The sequence below is a fragment of the Pristis pectinata genome, chromosome 11, assembly GCF_009764475.1.
Source record: "Pristis pectinata isolate sPriPec2 chromosome 11, sPriPec2.1.pri, whole genome shotgun sequence".
Classification (NCBI taxonomy): domain Eukaryota; kingdom Metazoa; phylum Chordata; class Chondrichthyes; order Rhinopristiformes; family Pristidae; genus Pristis; species Pristis pectinata.
In genome coordinates, this window is record NC_067415.1 from 30,953,684 (window position 1) to 30,977,294 (window position 23,611).

The following is a 23,611-nucleotide window of genomic DNA, read 5'->3' on the forward strand; positions in this document are numbered from 1 at the left end:
GCAGATGTTGGAAATCTGAATTAAAAACAGAAGATAATCTAGAAATAATCAGCAAGTCAGTATCATTGGGAAAAAAATAGTATTAATGTTTCAGAACAAAGATCCTTCATTAGAACTGAGAAAGAGAAAATTAGTGTTAACTTGGTGAGGAGATGCATCCCCTGTCTTTTCACTTCTCTTTCCACTGTCCAGGAACCCAGCCTTTCAAGGGGAGGCAGCAATTTACTTTCATTCCTTCAGTAGTGTACTGCATTTGGTGTTCACAATGTGGTCTCTGGTACTTGGGTGATCACTTTGGCTACCTCCATTTAGTCCACTGGGTGACACAGAACTCTGTTATCTGCTGCTTTAATTCTCCAAACTACTTTCATTCTAATGCATCTGTCTGTAGCTTCCTACACAGTTACAAAATTAAATTTGAGAAAAAGCAACTCGTCTTTCATATGGGCATGTTGCAGCCTCTCTAGTTCAACACTGAATTCTACAACTTCAGTCAGCTCATTGTATCAGAACTAGCCATTTCTGCTTTAAGTCATCCATCTACAGTATGATATTGGCTCAGTTTTTCTTTATCTACTAGCACAACCTGACACACTGGGCATGTCCTCCAGCCCTGCATTTCATATCTTTTTCTCAATTCTTTGTCTTGCTCTCTAGTTGCCCTCATCTCAACTTCTGTTCCTTTTTTTAAACTTCTCTGCTCCCATTAATACATCGACCAAATGACCTCTGCAACTTATCCCCTGGTCTCATTCTGTCAGAGAAATTGTCTTTGTTCTATCCAGCAAACCACCCCGCCCCCCCCCCCCCCCCATGCTCTCCATAATCTTAGCAATTTAAAAACTAACTTGTTTTCTTTCTTTCCCACTTCTGAAGAGAAGTCTTTGATGTGAACAGCAACTTAAAGCAAAAAAACAATTAATATGTTGAACATTGATCCAGAAGAGAGAGTGAATGTGGAGGATTGTATAGATTACAGCAGTTTGCTAAATGGAATTTTAACATGAGCATCAGAGGTAAAATCAACAGAGAAATTCTGTCTCCTTGAAAGTTTCCCAAATGAAGTTCTTTGATTTACTCTTTTTTCCACTGAAGATTCTGTTGCTACTTATTGCTTTGTTGACAATCACACTTTCTTTCTGGTTCGCTTGGCAAAGCTCTAGTGCCTGGAACCATACCAACCCTCCCATTAGAGAAATAAAAAACTACACTTTCTTCTCTGCATCAGCCTAACGCAGAACATGAAGAGATCAGTCCCAATACTTAATGGGCTTATTCCAGTCATGCATTCTGCAGAAAACAGGGAAGGTGCTAAATTAGTGCAACATAATACCAGTAATGAGGAAGTAGTTGAGAAGAGAGATTTGAGATACTGAGACATGTTTCTGGAACAAAGGAAGTTAGGGAATTTGGGGAATAGTTCAGATTTTTCAATATTTTTTCTAGATTATCAGTTTTGTTTGGGATTCAGTGATTATGGTTTAGTAATATAAATTTTTGTTGAGGGAGAAGACTGGTTTATTATTGGTGCTATTGCATCTTTTCATGAGGGAATATGTATATGTCTACAGGAGAGGTGACACCAGATCTCTGCTGAGGGATATGGACAGTTGCATTGATTTGAATCAGATTCAGGTTTATTATTACTGACATATGTCGTTAAATTTGTTGTTTTGCAGCAGTAGTACAGTGCAAGACATAAGACATAAAAATGACTATAAGTTACAAAAATAAATAGCGCAGGAGGAATAATGAGGTAGTGTTCATGGAACGTTCAGAAATCTGATGGCAGAGGGGAAGAAGCTGTTCCTGAAACGTTGAGTGTGGGTCTTCAGGCTCCTGTACCTCCTTCCTGATGGTAGTAATGTGAAGAGGGCATGTCCCAGGTGGTGATGGTCCTTAATGATGGATGCCACCTTCTTGAGGCACGGCCTCTTGAAGATGTCGTCGATGGCAGGGAGAGTTGTGCCCATGATGGAGCCTCTGCAGTCTCTTTTGATGCTGCACATTGGAGCCTCCATACCAGGCGGTGATGCTGCCAGTCAGAATGTACATTCTGACTGGCAGCACTGTACATCTATAGAAATTTGCAAGAGTCTTTGGTGACATACCAAATCTCTTCAAACTCCTAAGGAAGTAGAGCCGCTGGTGTGCCTTCTTCATGATTGAATCAATGTGTTGGGCCCAAGATAGATCCTCTGAGATGTTGACGCCCAGGAACTTGAAGCTGCTCACCCTTTCCACTGCTGACTCCTCATTTTGGATTGAAGTACCAGTCTGCTGAATTGTACCTTTGATTCTGATCAAATTAAGAAGAACAGCAAAACTATCTATAGTATGAATTCCCATGATGAAACATCATAAATAATATTTTATGAAATTCCATTCGACAGATCTTGTATTAGCCCATCTACCCTTTTCACTCTGAAATGTGCATATGAAATAATGGTTCAGAGTACTTGGTGGAATTGGGATACTCTGTGAAAATGTAAGACAATATCAAGAACATAGGAATGCTTTTGTAATAGGTTGACTGCAGACAACTCCAACCAACCAAATATCGTCATGGACTGCTAAACTTCATGAACCTAACCACAAACGTGATTGATAGAGAGTGGGGGAGGTTGGCCAGTTACATTTCATTATACAAGTTAGCAATTTCAAAAACTATTTTGATAAAGTTAAAATATTGTTCTAATGAAATATGCTGTATCTCATAAGTTTGGAATTTTGGCATGTATTTAAGTTTAGAACAAATAGGAGTAGATATTAAATATACACTTATTTTCTTGTATTGTGTATACAACATTATTATAACTGGCACAAGGCTAAAATGGTGGCTAGATAATTTCTGTTGAGCAACACCAATCTACATAACTAATCCAGAGGTGATTTATATATTGCTATACTTTGTGTGTGTTTTATTTTTATTTATATATGTGTGTGTGTGTGTGTGTGTGTGTGTGTACACTATATATGTCAGAACAAATTGTAATTAGAATCAATAAATTACTGTGTACTCATGAAACTGAGGTAAAATCTAGATAAGCTGTTAATAGTGATGAAGGAATTTAATTAATTTCTGATTCAATTTGTAATGTATGATTATTACTTATAAGTCGCTTGCTCATGCACATTTCCCTTAGAACTCTGTTCCAGTGTTTCTATCAGTCTCCCTTTATTATCTACTTAAGAGTGTGGCAGTGACATCCAGGTTAATGCAATTAAGGTGATTAATTGGGTATCCTACATCTTGCCTGTCTGTGCAGGTTGTTGCAGCCACTTCGATCAATCACCGATTTTTAATGTACACAATTTTAGTGATTAAGTGCCAAAACTTGTATTGCTTAAGTAAATAACTTTTTCTTAATGTTTGGTTCAGCTTGTTAGAAGATAGAGTTACAAGACTTCATGGTCAGTTACAAAGGCAACAGCAGCAGTTTCTGTCATCACCAGGGCCAGCATCATTGGATAGTAAAGTACTAGATGATTTGTATGAGGATATTCATTGGCTAATATTAGTCACAGGTATGTTCACTACTAAATTTATTGTATTATGTTTTTATAGATATTTATGTTTTCATTTTTGTAAAGAATGTATACAACAAAGAAGTTAACTTAGCAAATTCTTTGAAAATATACCCAAATTTTAAATTCTGGCATATTCACTATTCTTAGCAATGATTCTTTCTGAATAACTGTGATGATGCAACTATGTTCTCACAATTGACAAAAAGTTAATTTGGATGTTTGCTGGTGCAGGAAGCCTATGTTAGCTAAGGAAGAATGACCAATAGAGATTTTTTTAAAAAAGAGCTGTGCTGTGAGGAGGTTACTTTCTATGAGCTTTTCAAGGGACAAACTCAAAACAAAATGTATGTGGAAGATAGAAGTTGTAAAAATGAAAACTGTGTGTGGATTTAGTGTTTCCATGAATATCTGAGGGGAGAAAACTTTATCATGGAGAAAATAGAAATGGGGAGGGCAGGGGAGAAAACAGCTTAAAATTCTGTACTGTTCCTTAGCTGCATAATCTTTTCTCTGGGCGCTTAGTGAAATACTTTAAAAGAAATCAATTTAGTTCTGTGCACATTATGTAGTTACCTCCTGTGTCCTTCAAGATCTATTCTTGACCTATGATTTTTTTTTGTCTGCATACTGCTCCTTGGCAGATAATCTGAAGATAATGTTGGCTTCCATGCTTGTGTTGGCAGCGTACCTCATCATCTCTTTTGATCCTTCTCTGTCTCCAAATTGTCAGACCATGTCTGAATGAGCAGAATTTCCTATAACTGAATGTCGGAAAGACGAAAACCATAGTCTCTGACACCCTCCAAAAGCTTCGTTCCCTAGTCATTAGCTTCCCTCTCCCTGGCATCTTTTTGAAACCAAACCAGATTTTATCATCTTGTGTTTATGTTTGCCCCAGAGATTAGCTTCATTTCATGTACCTATGCTTTCACCGAGTCTGCCTATTTCAACAATTAATGTCACCCTACTTTGTCCCTGCCATCAGCTTCTGAAACCCTCATTGGTGCCTTTGTTGCCTCTAGATTTCACTATTTTAAAACTGTGTTCTTTCTGCCCTTGATAAATTAGAAGTCATCCAAATTTTTGATCTTGCCAAATCCCATTCATGAATTCTTTTTGTGCCTGATAACTGTCTTCTGGTTACGCATCATCTCAGTTTTTGAAATTCTTAACCTTGTTTTCAATTTACCCATGGCCTCTTCCCTTTGTATTTCTGTAATCAACGCGTGCACTATAATCAAGATATATTGGTGCTTCTCCAAATCCGGAATCTTGTTCACTGCACCTTTGATGGCATGCTTTTGGCTGCCTAAGGTTCTGTTTTCTATATTTGCATCCCTGAGCATTTCTGGTTCTTTCAAGGAATTCCATCCTTCATACTATGTTGACCAAGCTTTTCGTCATTTGCCCCGTGTGACTCAGTGTCATATTTTGCTTGATAGTGTTTCTGTGAAGCATTGTGAGACAGTGCTACGTTGAATACTATATAAATACTAGTTCCTGTTGTATGTTGTGACCTGTTGATATAATAAAATAATAATTAATTAGCATAGAATTTTAAATTGTTATTGTTACTACTTTGTTGTTAGGCTACCTCTTGGCTGATGATACTCAGGGAGAGACTCCTCTTATACCTCCAGAGATAATGGAATATTCCATTAAGCATGCAACAGAGGTTGACATTAACACAACACTTCAGATTCTGGGTTCGCCAGGGGAGAAAGCCTCCTCAATCCCAGGATGCAACAGAACAGATTCTGTGATTAGGTAAATGTTTTGTGAAATGAGTGGGATTGTTGCATAATAGGTTTTATTTGATATCAATCTAAAATTACTTGTAAATGATAAAAAAAAAACAAGTATCTATTCAGTAATAATTATGTGGATAGATCAGCCAGTTTTCTGCATTTAAAAATGAAAGTCCAGTCAAATGCTTGTTAAAAAATAGTTTACATTTTTTAAAGATTTAAATCTATTTAAAGGTGGTCTAAAGTTAATTGGATATATCTTTAAACTTTAGGGTTTCAAGATATTTAATGTAAATGAATATCAGTGGACTGGGGTGCTGGTTAATGGTGCTGGAGAGATGTACTGGAGGGCATGGCTGATCAGCTATTGCTACTGTACATCCTAACTGAAGTTAAAACTTCTGGTCTATATTCATGCTCGATCCTGAAGGCTAATACAATCTCTGGCAAATAACTGCAAATCTCATGGCTTTCCATCCCTTTACAATTAAAGCTTAATTTCTGTACAGCAGTTCTTCTACAGATTATACCCACTATAGTAATTCATCTGGTAAATGTCCCATTTATTCTGCTGCTAAGAGGTGCAGACCACAATGATTTCAAATTTGATCTGAATAGTCAGTTAAGCCTGCTGAACTTAAACAGAAAATGGCAGGGCACAGTGATTGGCTCAGGTGAGGGAACATATCAATTGTAGTTCACCATTTTTGGTAAAGGAGTGTGAAGGATTGCTCGAGCCAGCTGACATTTGGAGAATAACAATTGGACATGGTGTTAAGGACATAATGTACTTGTTGAATAATACCCTCAGGATGTTACTATCTTTAGAGTCAATGAGGACTTGGATTTTTTAAAATAAAAGTGCTGCAAAGTGTAAATAAATTAAAACTGTAAATTTGTATCACCTTTTGAACGAATGATTAAATGGAACTGAAACTCCCTCTACTCAGGTTGTTAGCTGCTGTTCTTAGAGCTTCAGAAGTTGAGTCTCGAGCCACAAGGGCAAACTTGACAGAACTGCTCAGCCCACAAATGGGAAAAGATATTATGTGGTTCCTGAAACGATGGACAAAGACTTACCTTTTAGCAGATGAAAAACTTTATGACCAGGTCAGAAATCATGTCTTTTGTGTTTGCATATATGGAATAACAAATATTGCTTAATAATCAATTCTGTAGATTTTTCTTTAGATTTGGTTCAATTAGGGAGCATGCAAAGGCATTATATATTTTCAAATGCATTTGCTTGCTCCCTAATCGGAGCTTCACTATGTACCAATTCTCCATGTCTAGTTGAGATTTCTACCTGAAGGGTCATTGCATCTATTATTAATAACTTTCTTTAATGTGGATTCTTGTGCATGGTGCTCCATAATTTTAATTTTGCTTAGTATCAATATCACCCCCAACTGTGTTGATTCCACTTGATAGGAAAATCACATTTAGATCAACTGCTTAATTTACTTCAAAGTTAGTTTTTATTTGTAGTTTAAGAAACGTATGTACAGTGTGTTTATAGATAAAGTTTAAAGTTAAAGATTATTTCAATTCTACAGAAGTGAAAGGTACATTGATCAATATGCACTGTGTATATTAAACTTATTCACTATTTGATTTATTGATGGCAATCTTATATTTAAAAGCCTCAAATGTTTGATTCCCCAATGTGGAAAATATTCACATCTATCGCATTAAACACTATCATATTAAAGACCTCTTCTAGAAAACTTAACCCAGCCTCTTCAGTCTTCCCCAAAAGTTATAATCTCTGCACAATACACAAAAAGTACCGGAGGAACTCAGCAGGTCAGGCAGCATCCATGGAGGGAAATAAACAGTCGACATTTTGGGCTGAGACCCTTCATCAGGACTGGAAAGGAAGAGGGCAGAAGCCAGAATAAGGTGGGGGGAGGGGGAGAAGCACATGCAGGCAGGTGATAAGTGAGTCCAGGTGAGAGGGGGATGGTGGTTGGGTGGGGGAGGGGTAGAAGATGTAATAAGTTGAGAATCCCTCTGTCCTGGTATCATTCTTGTAAGCATTTATTTGGACCTTCCTCGATGTCTTTATAACTTTTTTGTAACATGGAGGCTAGATGATGAATACTATTGGATCTTGCTGTTTATTCTTTAAAATGTTTGGGTTATTGCTAAAAAAAAATTATTGGACCCTAACTACACACATTTTGTTTTCTATTATTAGGTATTACATTTGATCAAAAATTTCAGTTTTCTGTATTATTAGCTGTTGCACTATGTGTGTAATTTATCTTTATTCTGCTCCATATTTATTTTGGTTTAAAAGGAATTACTAAGGAAAATGTATTGAGGGGATTTTTTTCTAGTACTTCTTTCCCCTCATTCATTTCGAAGAATATAGCACTGATACAATGAAAATGAGGGTAAACAAAATAGTGGAATGTGTGTAAAAGCGAAGTGTCAGCTCTCCTCAGTTGTGAGTGCTGACTTCGAGCTCCTGGAGTCAAGCATATTACTCAAACTGAGATTTCAGTTCATTATTGAAAAGGTGATGCAGCTGTTCTTGGATTTTTGCATAACATGTTAATCCTTGCTTCGTGATCAGATAGTAGCAAAAAGGCAATATTCACGGAGGATTAAAAGGATAAAAAATTACAAAAATTAACTTGAGGTGAGAAAGAAAGCTGGAATATATTAATGGACTAATCAAGTGGGCGAAAACTAGCAAAGGAATTTATTTGAAGTAATGTTGGGTACTGCATTGTGGAAGGCCATCAAGAATTCCGAAAAGTATAGAGGACCAGAATGACTTCAGAATTCAAATTCTCAGAATCCTGAAGTTAACAGAAAAGGTAGATGGTTGGTTAAGAATTCATAAAAATGCCTTTTTCTATTGGACAAGGCTTTGAATATATGAACAAGGAGAAAGTTTTACAGTTGTATAAAACATTAATTTGAGAAGTTTGAATTTTGTTAAGTGATGAACTGGCAATAAGTGGGAACACTAGATAAGACGTTTAGATATTTGTGATTTTGACTGTTGGGAAAGAATTAGCTAGTTTGGGATTGTTTTCCTTGGAACGCAGAAGTTAAGGGGAGATTTAATTAAAATTAATAAAATTGAGGGGCTGTGGTAGAACTACTAGTGAGGATCAGATTCTCCAAAATAGAGAGGTGGATAACCAAGGGCTTAGATTTAAAGTAGGGGTTGGGAGTTCGGTAATCACTGCCTAACTGGCATGGAAAAACTACACTCACATCACATTTACAATATACTTGCAAATGGAATTATTTGGATAACTTTTTTGGATGGTGTGGATGTGATGGGGCAAGTCTTCCTTCTGTGGCATAAATTTATATGAATAGAAGCAAGAGGTTTTCAGAATCAGAAGAATCAGGTTTATTATCACTGATACAGTATATGTCATGAAATTTGTAGTTTTGCAGCAGCAATATAGTGCAAGTCATAAAAATTGCTATAAGTTACAAACATAAGTAAATAGTGCAAAAGAGGAATAATGAGGTAGAGTTCCTAGTATCTTGGATAATTCTGCCCCCCCCCCCCCCACTAAAGTAATCTCTTTCATTTACTTGCTATGTACAAATTGGCTGTCACAAAACTTAAATAAAAACAAAATCCTTTAAGTACTGCTGAAGAGTATTTGACCTGAAACATTAGCCCTGTATCCCTTTCCATGGATGCTACTTGACATGCTGAGTCTTTCCAGCATTTTCTATTATTTCAGATTTCCCGTATCAGCATTTTATTTTAAATTTTCTGTCATAGAACTAGAGTGGCTTTGCTCCAGATTTCTTAAAGCACCTTTTGGAATGCTAAGTCTATGATAATCTGCTTTGAAAATGAAAGTTTTATTCTTTTAAAATAATGAGAATTTCTTAGAATGATGGAAGTGCAGGCAGGGCAAACAAAATTCCATGGAAAATTCAGTATAAAAGGTCAATGATTTGAATATCTGAATTATTGAGGAAACTAATAAATTCAAAAGATTTAATTTGAGCTTCCCATGATAGTGGTGCACAAATCTTTTTGCAAAAATTCCCTTTTAGATCTAAGAGCTAAATGAGCATCATTGCTAGTTTTGTTTTTAAAATGTCTTCTTTCCCTACAGATAAGTTTACCTTTAAGTACAGCATTTGGTGCAGACACTGAAGGTGCTCAGTGGATTGTTGGGTACCTTTTAGAAAAAGTTATAAGTAATCTTTCAGTGTGGATTGCAGAACAGGATCTGGCGAATGACACTGTTCAACTCCTTGTAACACTGTAGAGAGGAGAGAACGGTGAGTACATGCTGTAGCAGAACAGAGCAATGCAACTCCAGTCAACTCTCGATGTTAGCAGATTTTTTAAAAAACAATATTTTAGCAAGCACATTTTGTCTCTTGTACATTTATGTTACCATTGTTAGAACCAGTTTTCAAAACAAAACACTAACATTTTGGAACTAGAGATGATTGATTTCTGCCCTGCTTTGAACATAAACCTTTCATGAGGGCTGGTTATTGATGGATTTTTCTAATTCCTCTTTGATTTGGCATTGATCATCGCTGACAAAATATTCATGGTCTTGCACCTATAAAATCCATGTCCATGTTCTCAAATTGAGAGAATCCTGGCTTATTGTGACTTATAAGTCAAATATCTCATTTTGGTAAATCTGTTTTAGACTTCTATTTCCCCCTGTTGAATCCCATTTATACTTCAAAAAGCCCAAAACTGCACAGTTATTTTAAATGAGATCCTACTATTAATTTATGTATGACAATCATGACTTCTGTATTTATATATTCAGTCCTCTTTGACTGAATTTTTGGAAAACATATTTAAAAACCATTGCTGTAATTTTTCTCTAGAGAGGTCTTGTCTTTTTTTTCAATTTGCATTCCAGTGAAAAGGTTTTCAATGACTTAGATTAACCACTTCTCTGAAACTTTAGTTCCCTATGAATTGCTTTATTGAAATAACTTTCATGCTAAGGGAAAGGTTGGCTGTAAAGGGATGAAATATTTGAGTGCCTAGCTTCAGCAGATTGCTAGCGCACTGTACTATTTACATTTTTGAGAAAATGGCTTGCATTTTTGGCAGTCATTATGCGCCCATTCGCGACTTTAGCTGAATATTGATTGCTCTTAATTTGGTCTTCAGGCAACATGTAGATACCGGCTGGATCATTCTAAATTGATACAAAGTGAAAGTTCAAAATTATGCACAACCCAAAGATTTTCTGTGATTGTAATGTGAGAATTGTAATTTTAAATCTGTCAATTCTCTTCAACGTTCAGTTATGATTTAAAAAAATCTGTGGGTTGTGCATACTTGTAAACTTAGTTTTTTAAAAAAACATTAGGCCATTCACTCTGCATTGTAAAGAATTCATTACTTTTAATGCATTTTTGTTATAAAAGGTTTAATTTTAAATTAATGAGATGATAACTGTATTCAGATGTTCATTATTCTTTGTGCATATTTATGGTAATGTTAATTGATAACTTTCCTTTTAGGGCCAATTTAGTAATAAAATGTGAAAACTGGTGGAATTTGGCAAAACAATATGCAAGTCGAAGTCCACCATTGAACTACCTTCCCAGTACCGTCCAACGGACATTGATGAAAGCCCTCGTTTTGGCAGGGTTTGCTCATGTGGATACAGAAACAAAACAACAGTATTGGACAGAGGTGAGAATTTGCACATGGATTTAATATTTTGTCTGAAGTTGAGAGATTTCCAGCATCTCTAACTGAGTATTATATGTAGTGGAGAAATGTCTGTGAAAGAGAATGATAAAGGATTTGCATGCTGGTTGTTAGTAAGTTAAGTGGTCTCAGCTAGAATTCATTTTACTACCATGTAAATTGACCTCTACTAGAATTGTCTTCAATAATTCTGTTATGTTTGACTTGAGATTGCACAGAATTTTAGAAAAAATTGTTTTCCCAAACATGTTCATCAAGCTTGAAAGTATTTGTCTCTTGCAATGCTGAAGTTTGCTTGTTTTATATCTTGGGGCTCGCTGAAGGTACCTTTTTTAACTCTTTAATGAGAATCTGCTGCAGGTTGAAATGCAACATGACACATTCACAAGATAAAACAGATTTAACAAAGTGTTCATATGTAGTCACATTATATATTAAAGCCAAAATGCACTTTACAAAGTCAACTTGTGGATAGCAGTATGAAAATAACCACAATATAAATCCATGTGCTTCAAACCTAAATTAGAGAGGAAGAGATAAAAACTCTTGTCTCACTTTGCCAGGGACCTGATTCAAAACTGACCTTGTCCTGTCTGTGGTGAAGTTCCATGTTCTCCTCACCACTGTGTGGTATTTTACCAGGTATTCTGAAATTCTCCCATGTCCCGAGACCTGCTGGAAGGTTAATTGGCTACTGTAAGTGACCAGTTAGTGTAGATATGTGGCACGAACAGAATCAAAAAATGAGTGTAGGACTGGTGGGATTGTGGGATTACTCTTTCGGGAGCCAACATGGATTTGACAAGCCAAACTGCATTTTCTATGTTGTAACAAGCAAGAAAGAATGATGAGAACATTCCATGATGATTCACTTTATTTATCACAGATTTATAATATATTTTTTGTAGGTTCTCCAACCACTTCAACAACGATTTCTTAATGTTATAAACCAAGAAAACTTCCAACAAATCTGTCAGGAAGAAGAGGTAAAGCAGGAGATCATTGCCACACTAGAAGCACTCTGTGGAATAGCTGAAGCAACACAGATAGACAATGTAGTCATTCTCTTCACCTTTTTAATGGACTTCCTCAATAATTGCATTGGTTTAATGGAAATTTACAAGAACACACCCGAGACTGTTAACTTGATCATAGAAGTTTTTGTTGAAGTTGCACATAAACAAATCTGCTATCTTGGAGAGGTAAGTAAAATATGTCAGAGTTACTTTGCTTGTATCTTGATGTGTTGGATATTGTTACTGTTAAACAGTTGCGTGCTTAATAATTTGCCTTTATTCACATTTAGCATTGGTTCACGTTTAAGCTTGATTATGGAATAAGAGCAAGTTCCATAAATAATTGCTAACTGAATATAAATGAGTAATAATAGTGAGACGAAAGCTACATGCATTGTGACGATTGCAGTAGTAACAGAAAACATATTTATTTTGTTTAAAAAATCTGAATTGTTGTATATGCTCTTTAACTGGTTGTTAGTTCTAAAGAGGCTAGATTTCAGGCACCGGAGGAAAATGCAAATAAATTGCAATTGTTGAGTACCAGATTATAAGTATTTACCAAGTTACTAGAGATTGTCTGCTTGCTGCTGAGAAAGAAGGACCACAGCTTTTCTTTTCTTTAAATAATGCGAAGAATATTCATGAATGCAAAGGAGATGTAAAGCATCAGGGTTTGTTATTTTGTGCTAGAACATAGAGCAGTACAACACAGGAACAGGCCCTTCGGCCCACAATGTCTGTGCCGACCATGATGCCAATCTAAACTAATTCCATCTGTCTGCACATGGTCTACATCCTTCTATTCCCTGCCTATTCATGTGCCTGTCTAAATGCCTCTTAAACATAGCTATTGATTCTGCTTCCACAATTTCCCCTAGCAGCGTGTTCCAGGCACCTAATACCTGTGTAAAAATGAAACTTGTCTTGTAAATCTTTTAAACTTTCCCCCTCTCATCTTAACCTGTGTCCTCTAGTATCTGACCTTTCACCCTTGGCAAAAGACTCTATCTACCCTATCTATGCCTCTCATAATTTTGTATACTTGTATCAGTTTGCCCCTCAGCCTCCTGACACATGTATGCAAAAATAGCAGCACTATTTCAAAAGTTCTTTACTGGCAATAAAGCACATTGAGAGTAAAGTCATGGAGGGCACTTGAATTCATCCAGTGAGATCTTGGGCGTTTTTTCCAAAAACTCTATCAATCAGGACACAATTCTTGAAATATTGGTATTGGTTTATTATTGTCACTTGAACCGAGGTACAGTGAAAAGCTGTCTTACAAACCGATCGTACAGGTCAATTCATTACACAGTGCAGTTACATCAAGTTAGTACAGAGTGCATTGATGTAGTACAGGTAAAAACAATAACAGTACAGAGTAAAGTGTCACAGCTACAGAGAAAGTGCAGTGCAATAAGGTGCAAGGTCACAACAAGGTAGATCGTGAGGTCATAGTCCATTTCATTGTTCAATAGTCTTATCACAGTGGGGTAGAAGCTGTCCTTAAGTCTGGTGGTACGTGCCCTCAGGCTCCTGTATCTTCTACCCAATGGAAGAGGAGAGAAGAGAGAATGTCCCGAGTGGGTGAGGTCTTTGATTATACTGGCTGCTTCACCAAGACAACAAGAGGTAAAGAGTTCAAGGAGGGGAGGCTGGTGTCCGTGATGCGCTGGGCTGTGTCCACAACTCTCTGCAGCTTCTTGCGGTCCTGGGCAGAGCAGTTGCCGTACCAAGCCGTGACGCATCCAGATAGGATGCTTTCTATGGTGCATCAGTAAAAGTTGGTGAGAGTCAAAGGGGACAAACCAAATTTCTTTAGCCTCCTGAGGAAGTAGAGGCGCTGGTGAGCTTTCTTGGCCGTGGCATCTATGTAATTTGACCAGGCTGTTAGTGATGTTCACTCCCAGGAACTTGAAGCTCTCAACCCTCTTGACCTCAGCACCATTGATGTAGACAGGTGCATGTACACCGCCCCCCTTTCCTGAAGTCAATGACCAGCTCTTTAGTTTTGTTGACATTGAGGGAAAGGTTGTTGTCATGACACCATTCCACTAAGCTCTCTATCTCCTTCCTGTACTCCGACTCATCACTGTTTGAGATACGGCCTACAACGGTGGTATCATCTGCAAACTTGTAGATGGAGTTAGAGCAGAATCTGGCCACACAGTCATGAGTGCATTGCACTGAGGTACAAAAAAAAATTAGCAAGAATTGAAGCCACAGTTCACTTAGGGTGTCTCATTCATTATTGGAAACAATTCAATACTTGATAGAGATTATATCCCAAAAGTGAGGAAATGCATGAAGCCAGATTAGTTGTCATCAAAGGTAAGCGCACATGAGGCCTATTTTATATTCTATCTTGCTGTGATGATTCTTGACAAAAGTTTTTCACTCTTTAAAGGTTTACTGCTGTTTATGCTCTACTTAATTGCAAATACTTTCAGAATTAATCCCAGTATTGACAAGGTAAATTTTCCACAATCTATGGTAAACAGCATAGGTCGATGTATGTATGGGGTCAGATAATGAAGCTGTTGTGGTTTAAGTGGTCTTATTGTCACTGACCACAATGCAGTATTTAGATATTTGGGCAGGCTAACACAGACGTTTGTCTGTGACACATCATAATTTGTTTATCTGGAGGGATTATGCTTTGCAGACAGTGGTATATCCAGTGGATGGATTTAGATGCTGGAGGGAAAAGGCTTCACTGTCCAATGGAATGCATCCACTCCCATGTCGGACATGCAGGTTATGATATCTGGCTTCTGCATGCAATAGGGGAATGCCAAACAATCTGCATTTTCTCATGGAGCCCTACTCAACACAATCACTCCCACACTGAAAGTGGGGAATGAGCCAGCTCAAGATAGCAATGTATTTGTTCTCCCAGTCAAGGCTTTAACACAAGAAACACCCACTGAAAGCAAAAAATGCCCATAGAAACAAACATGATACTTACTGCAAAGACAGGAGGGGTGTATTGTAAAAAGTGCCTCTTTCAGAAACTGGTAAAACAACCATCTGCCTTTTTAATGTTTGCATTCATCTGTCACCCTCTGTCTCCCAACTCCACCCCTCCCGCTCTCCCCCCCCTTCCCTACCTGGATCAACGTGCCCACCAACCTTCACCCCTCCTTGATCCATCAATCACCCACTGGCCCCTGTCCCACCATTCCTCCTCACTTTATACTGGCTATCTTCCCTCTCCACTCTTTGTCCTGATGCAGGGTTTTAGGGAATTAAATTATATGGACAGGAAAGACCAGCTTCCTGGTTCTACAAAGACAGCAGCATCATTCTTTTTAGGAGGTCTTGAATCAAGGAGTGTCTGTAGATGTTATTTGTCTAAATTTTCTGAAGACAATCAACAAGGTGCTGCATAGTATAGGGAAAAATGGAATTGGAAGTAGCCTTTGGCTTTGGTTGGAACTTGTTTGGAAGGTAGGAGTCAGACAATGGGAATAAAAGTTGCTGATGTGATAACTGGTGTATTCCAGAAATCTGTAGTGAGTCCTTAACTTCTATCCATGTCAATAATATTTTGAAAAGTTGTTATACCTAATTTTTAGATACTCCAGGTTCTGCCTGACCTGCTGAGTATTTCCAGTATTTTCTGATTTTATTCAGGGTAAATTTTAGCATTTCCAAAGAGCAAAAAATTGGCAACTCTTCAGAACTATATAGACTTTGGAGTTTAAATCCTGGGGGATGGGTAGGTGGGTGCAAAAAGCAGTTGAAAGGCTAATTGAATATTTGCGTTTATCCAAAGAGGCCTCTTTGGATCGGTTAAATAGTTTTGATCAAACTCCATCTGGATTCTGCTTTGGGCACTGCATCAGAGGGGAAATGTTTGGCCCCAGATGTTTGTTGTCCAAATTCACCAAAATTATGCTAAAGCTTGGAGATGTATTTGATTTACATTCCCAAGAGGACACAGTTGAGGAGGAACCTGATCCAGTTGTCCAAAATGTTTGAGAATGTTTGGTTGTGTAGGTATGGAGAAACTGTTGGGAGAATGAAAATGACAACATAGTTTATAAATTAGAGGTAGGCAATTTAAAAGTGAAGTGGGGATCAGTTTATCCACGCTAAGAGTAGTATAAACTTGGAACTCTCACCAAAAGTCTGTCATTGGTAGGTATTTGAGTATTGAGGTAGATATGGTAGCTTTTGAAAGAGATACTTAATAGAAATAGAATAATTTTAAAACATATTATGAGATGGTGGAAAAATGTTGAGTCAGTTCAGTGTGATCTATTATCTGGTAAAGAGCTGGCATGGAGTCAGTGGGCTGAATGGCTTCCTTTGCTATAATCATTCAATGTGGTTTTTTTTTCACTTTTTCAGTCCCAGAATAGGTATGAGCTGAGTATAAAAGTCCAGTATTTGTATTTGGAAATTTTTTTGCTGTGGTTTTGACTGAGCTTAGTTATTTATAAAATAGTAACAGGTTTGGTAGTGTGTGGTAAAAACAAACAACAAGGAATCCTTGCTTGTACATTTGGTTTGTTACATCAGAAGATCTATTGAGATCTGTGCTGTGTCTGTCTTGAATGCATTGTCTTATTTCATTATATAAAAAAAGTAGGTTAAAGAAGAAAATTGCTGAAAAATATTTAAGTAAAATACTCTTCTATAAGTATTTCAGTTTTGTTATCTTCTCAGGATTTTCACCAGTTCTTCCTAGCAGAAATGCTCTAATTTTTCCTCAGTTTTCTGCCTCTTATTCACTAAGATGGTTGTAATTTTCCAGCACAGGAGATCTTGGAGTGGAATAGAATTTAGATCAGGATACTCAAATCTTTCGTTTGGAGTGCAATTTTCAGCTCCCAGAAGACCTTTTGTACGCTAAAATTGTTGCTGCACTTTGTGCATGAAGCACTTGTGCAAGGAAGCTGATGCAAAAGGGCACAAGATGCTCGTTTGGCAGCACTTTCACAAAATTCTTGCAAGGTTCATGAAAATCCAGGTCTTATTCAAAGGATTTAGGGTAGTGTTGTGATTGGTTAAAGGCCCCTATGCCATGTAGGGCATTTCTGGAAAGTCCAGTGCTTCTATCTTTATTCTTTAACTTTCCTCCTTTGATAATTATTCCTTTTAACCACCATGGTATAATTTGCCTGTCTCTGCTTTTTCTCTCCCTGGTTCATCTGTTTAACACAAGCACCACCTCCACAACCCATCTCCCTCCTCCTACCATTCCAGACCACTCATCCACCCAAGCCTTGGCAAGTCCTGAGCTACTTTCAAATCTTGGTCAATACCATCAGAAGTGATTTGTTCACTTACCTCATATGTAGTAACTTATTACAGATCCTCCCCAGGTTATGAACAGCCAACTTATGACAGCCTGTACATATAAATGAGTACTGGGAAACTGGCTGGATAGGTGGGGATGCAGGCATCTTCCATGTGAAATCATTTCTGTGTGCTTTCTCTACCCAACCCCCCCCCCACCAGCCACAATAATTAGGCTGGATCGAGCAAGCCAAGCTGGGAGCGCTGAGCAGACTCATTCTCTCACTCACTGAATTGGTGAGGCTGGCTGGCAACTGCTCTTCCGTGCCTGCTCACTCTCCCGTCATAGCTGTTTCTGTGATCGTCTCCTCTCTCACACACACTATTTTTGTTCATTTCTGACTTATAAACAGTTTGGGTTATGAACCGTTCTTGGGAATGGAACCCAATAGTAACTCGGGGATTGCCTGTATACTGTGTCATCTGTTTATATAACAGTGATACCATTATTTGTTCCTGTTTGCATAATATCTTACAATGACATGAGAATGTGAAGTTGCTCTATACCTCTGTTTTCAATCTGTTCTCAGTGTCCAGAAAAATGAACTCTCCTTTATTAACTGCTATTAGTCAAAGATAGAATTGTCAAACTTAACATGAATTCACTTGTCCTCTCTCATCAGTTTGTTATTCTGTGTATTTTTTTTTACAAGCAGAGGAGACCAGTGATTGGTTCTTTTCTCTAAGTAAAGTGGTTTACAGTTTTTGGGTTTTTTAAATATTCAATTTTTTTTATTGATTCACAGTCAAAAGCCATGAAGTTGTATGAAGCTTGCCTGACTCTACTGCAAGTTTATTCCAAGAACAGCTTGGGAAGGAAACGGTCTGATGTGGCAGCAGAAGAGGAGCAGTATCAAGATTTGTTGCTTATTATGGAACTTCTGACTAACCTCCTATCAAAGGAGTTTATAGACTTCAGTGATACAGGTACTTTTTAAATTTAGAGTTCAATAACGACAAAGATACAGAACAAGATAATATGACGTGCAACTTGTATGACGGTGCAAATTCCCCATAATTTATGAATATCACCTGTATAAATTCTGATGGTTTAAAATAAGTGATGCACAATGATGTAATAAGTTTATCTTAAGGGGTTTGAGTTCTGGAGCAGGTTTTTTGAGTGAAGCCACAATGAATCATTACATAGGGGTGAAGCTTGCACAGAATTGTATTTTTGAAAGTGGCTTTTTGTTTTTAATTGAAAATACCACAAAAATTTTGTAATACAGAATGCTAAAAGTACTGCAGTCACTCTTCTTAGGCATTCCCTTGAGGTAAAGGATGACTTATTTCTGCTAAGTTTCTGTGGTTTCTGAGGTGACTGAGGCCAGAATAGAAGCTGCATATGCTGTCACAAGTGCAATGAGTGGTTGGGTGGAATGGGAGGTGGAAGCCCAATGAAAATGACAGACAGAACACACGTAATGTACCCAACAAAGAAACTTGGCTTTGGGTGTCATTAAGGATGTTCCTACTCCATTTTGATGGCTGTGGGCCAGAGGGTCCTACAAGTAGGTGGGGATGTTACACTTTTATCCCCACAGGTTTTGAGAATGTCATTGAGAATTTCCTCTGTCCAGGTAACTTGCCATGATAGAGTTTGGAGCAGAGTGCCTACTTTGTGACCTCTAGTGTTGAGCATGCAAATGAGTTGCCCTCTACCACTTAATGACAGGGAAAATGCTAGGTTCTTTTACCAGTGTCAGCCTAACCGGACTGTGGTTCCTTGTTTTATCCCTCCCTCTAAGTGGTCAGATTATATTTGCTATTTTCCATTCTGGGAATAATTCTGGAAGGTGACAATCAGTGCATCCAATATCTCCATAGCCAGCTCTTTCAAAACCTTGAGATACAGATCATCAGATTCTGGGGATTTATAGGCTTTCAGTCAAATTTATTTTGTCAAGCCTTTTTTACTGATGCTAATTTCCTTGCAATCCTCATACACTCTAGACCTGTTACTCTTTATTGTTTCTGATAAGTTTTTTGTGTCTTCATATTCAAATTATTACTCATATACATAAAATATTTAGGGGAAGAAATAGTACAATGCATCAGGGAGATGGAACTTTTTTTAAATTGATGAATTAGAAATGCATCCATTTTCTAAAGTTTATATCTGTCTGCCAGTCTTTTAAGAAGGAGAAAATCTTGAGCCATTTTGCACTTTATTTCCAATGCAGACGAAGTATTTCGGGGACAGGAACCTGGACAGTCGGGAAACAGATCAGTGTCAGCTGCAGATGTTGTCCTTTACGGAGTTAATATTGTACTGCCACTAATGTCACAAGACTTGCTAAAGGTAAGTGTTATTTTTAATATTACAAAACAGTGGAAAAATTACACTCTTCTATTTACTGCCACTGGAGACTGGCAACAGATTTCAACTGTCCAGAATGCTGAGCAATATGTCTTGAGTATAAGTAGCTTAGCCTGGTGTTTTAGCATGGTCTGCATCAATAGATCGATGGGGTGGGAGTGGAGAGATGGATGTCCAGAACCCTAGGTGTGTCTGGATTGTGGAGAGGTGGATGGAGAAAGGGTGCGGATGGAAAGGAGACAGTATCTTGAAGAAGCTACATACAGTGTCTAAGGTGAGGGAAATCAAACTTTTTGTTAAATTTACTTGTTTAAATCAAGATTGTGGTATAGTATTAATGAGGGAGGGGTTGGTTTAGAATTGGTAGCTTGATGCAATGATTCTGGCTATGTATAATTGCTTTGGTTTTGTATTATAGTTGGTACATATTTGACAAATTAAGTTTTTTTTGTCTTGACAGTTTCCATCACTGTGTAACCAATATTACAAATTAATCACCTTCATCTGTGAGATATTTCCTGAGAAAATACCACAACTTCCAGAAGAACTTTTTAAGAGTCTTATGTACTCCCTGGAATTGGGAATGACTTCGTATCCTCTTACTGCTGATAGGTTGTCTGATCCATGAGAATTATGGTTTTGACAGTTAAAGCGTTTGGCATGGTTTGTATCTGGAAGCGTTAGAATGAGCTGGGGCAATCAGAGCCTGTTATGTACCGATGTGGATTTATCTTGGATGTGTTCTCCTCACTAGGGATAACAAGAATCCATATGTTTATTCAAAGTAATCCGGGTAACGTTCCGTAAGAAATAATCAATAGCTTTATCCTTGTCTAATGTTAAGATACAGTTTTGGGATTAATGTGGAAACCCAAACAGCAAAATGTCAAACTAAGAAACAAGACCCTACGGTGACATGAAAATAAGGCTGTTGCACAACTTCTAAAATATTTTTGTTCCCTTCATCTTCAGTGAAATTACACATCTTTTATTAGAATAGAAAAGTGGGTGGCAGTTGGGTAGACTCAATAAATGCTTTCCAAGGCTCTTGATTGGAACACTATAAGACAGAAGTTGATGATGAGCCACGTAGAGATAAGATAGATGAAGAAAAGCCTGGTAAACAAATTAGGTTCTTAGAGGAGAGGCTTGAAAGAAGAAAGGGAGGTAGAGAAATAAAGAAGTTTAAGGAGAGAATTCCAAAGCTTAGAGTATTAGTAGCTAAAACGTGTACTTGTCAGAGTTTGGGGATTAAATTCTGGAATGAGAAAGAAGACAAAATTAGAGGAGGGCAGATATTGCGGAAAGGAAAAGGTTGGAGGCAATTACAAAGATATTAAGTGACATGACCATAAAGTGACGTGAAAATATGCCTGTGTTACATAACTTCTAAAACATTTTTTACCCTTCATCTTCAGTAAGATTACGCACCTTTCAATAGAGTAGAAAAGTTGGTGGAAGTCGTATAGCCACTTAAAAAAGATAGGAATTCAGTGTCCTTAATTTTCCAAACAGCATCAAAGATGGCTGGAGCAGAGCATAATTTACACTGTACAATCCTCAGAGTCCCAAGATCCATCTAATGGCTATCATCGTCAATTTTGTATTATAGTTTTAATATTAATTTGCATAATCAATCCCGTTTGAACTATTCATATATAGTCTGATCCATTTAAAATTTGCACATGAGGAAAATCAATTTTTAGATGGCATTTCTACAGTTTCCTTGACACTTTCCTTCAGAATGACATCTGAAGTTTCCCAACTCTGTTTAGAAGCTCTTACGCCCCTGGCTGAACAATGTGCCAAAGCACAAGAGACAGAATCACCACTCTTCACTGCAACCAGACACTTCCTTAAGGTACATCTTGAAGTTACAATAGCTATTCTTTGATTATTTTGCACAGTTACAGTGTGAATGGCAAATCCTATTAAGTTCAAGAAGGTTAACCTGTGATAACTCCTATCTAAGTGACAATTTAGTTGATAATTGTTTTCAGATTAGTAAATGACTATTTAACAGGAAGATGTAATTTAGTTCTGCATTTTGAGAGGTTAAAATTCCATTTGTAGTTCATCATTTTCGCTGTCATATTTCACTCTGCATATTTCGCCATCATCCATTTCTGAATTTTCCCTTCCCTTTTTAGATCCCTCTGTCTCCATCTCAGGATAGGCCAGATGCAAACATCTATAACAAGCCCAGAGATTCCCACAGCTATCTTGACCATACTTCCTCATACTGCCTTCTGTAAGGATTCCATTCTCCCAGTTTCTCTGCTGAGTTTGTTTTTCACAAAGGTGTCTCTGAAATGTCCTCCTTCAACTCCAAGAGTAGACTGTGCTCTTGGCCACACTTCATCTATTTGCTGCACCTCTGCTCTCACCCCTCTCTTCCTGGACAGAGCTAGGAGTTCTTCTGGTCTTCACTTGTCACTCCACTAGCTTCTGCATTCAACATCTCATCCTTCACAATTTCTACCAGCTCCAACAAGATTCCATCACCAAGCGCACATTTCTCTCCTCTTTCAGCATTTCAAAGGGACAGTTTCCTTCACAACTCCCTTGTCCTCTTGTGTCCCCACTAATCAGTCACCTTCTCATGGCATTTTCCCATGCAACCACAGGAGATAGGACACATGCCCTTTCACCTCTTCCCTATCCTCCATCCAGGAATCCAAATGGTATTTCCACCTGAAGCAGTGACTCTAGTGTATTGCTTCCTGTTGTCTGCCACTTTAACTCTCCATCCCACTCTTGCTCTAACTGTTTGTGGCTTCTTGCACTGTTACAGCAAGGTCCAATACAAGCCTGAGGAACAGCACCTCATCTTCTGTGTAGGAACATTGCAGCTTTCCACACTCAATATTGTATTCTACAACTTTAGCTAACTTTCTCTATATTAGAACTGTTCATTTCCACTGTAAGTCATCCGTCTGTGATATTCAGTTTTCTCTCTCCACGAGCACAGCTTGACCTGGGCATGTCCTCCAACCCTGCATTTTGCAATATTGTATGCTTTTGTTTGTAATATCACCCTCTAACTGCCCACATTAATCCAATAACTGGAGGGAATACAGCTCGCCCCCATGACCTCCCTGTCTCGCTCTGTCACAAATATCCCTCTCCCACCTTCTCTGTAACTTAAAAGTAACTTGTATTTCTCTTACTGAGTTCTGACAAAGGGTCTTCGAGCTGAAACGTTAAATTTGTTTCTCATTTCACAGATGCTGAATGTTTTTACCGTTTTGTGTTTTTCTTTAAAGAATTTGTGTTATACTTAGCAGTAGTATTGAGTATCTTCATGAGTGCCTTTTTCAGTTATTACAAAAAGTACATTTGCACATGACCTTTTAAATAAAACCTGGATAAACTTGTTTTGCACAGAAGACCAAGTTGTTTTATTTTGCCAGGAAGTGAAATTTCAACATTCTTCCATTACTGCCCTTGATATTTGTTTAAACTCCACTCTTTCTAGCATTTGTTATGAACAAAATCTCTATTCAAGTTTATCTAAGATCCTCAAACAGCCATATGATTTTCATTCCCATTTCATAATTTACAAATATGCTGCCTGAAGGTCATTCCTCTCTTTACTCTTTTTTTGTCTTAGCACTAAAATATAAATTATTGGCCTTCATTGGCTGTTATTGGCACTGATTTCAAATAGTTCCTATCTGTATTCCAACTGACAAATGAGTTACTAGGACCATTAGAGATGTATCTGCAGTCTACAAGGAGTGCCCTGACCATCAAGGTTTCAAATTCCCACACCATAGATACAGGAAGTCATTTATGATTTTATTGTGATTACAGCTCGTCTTTGACATGCTGGTATTGCAGAAGCACAATGCAGAACTTACTGACGCTGCAGGAGAAGCATTCTACACACTAGTATGTCTGCATCAGGTAAATTTACTTAAAAATAATCTATGTTGCCCCCACACCCCCTCCCCACAATCTTAAATCTACTTTCTTGAGAGAAATTGCTCAT

The 23,611-nt window shown here is 37.6% G+C and overlaps 1 protein-coding gene across 1 annotated transcript in view; it reads left to right on the plus strand.

The window, feature by feature from the left end:
- xpo4 (exportin 4) overlaps positions 1 to 23,611 on the plus strand; it is a 98,732-nt gene that overhangs the window by 71,285 nt on the left and 3,836 nt on the right. The window contains 12 exon segments of the mRNA XM_052026656.1: positions 3,383 to 3,528; positions 5,121 to 5,298; positions 6,230 to 6,389; positions 9,386 to 9,533; positions 9,536 to 9,554; positions 10,776 to 10,950; positions 11,877 to 12,170; positions 18,041 to 18,221; positions 19,481 to 19,599; positions 20,078 to 20,208; positions 21,361 to 21,478; positions 23,434 to 23,526. Of these exon segments, the coding sequence (XP_051882616.1) occupies positions 3,383 to 3,528; positions 5,121 to 5,298; positions 6,230 to 6,389; positions 9,386 to 9,533; positions 9,536 to 9,554; positions 10,776 to 10,950; positions 11,877 to 12,170; positions 18,041 to 18,221; positions 19,481 to 19,599; positions 20,078 to 20,208; positions 21,361 to 21,478; positions 23,434 to 23,526 (1,762 nt within the window).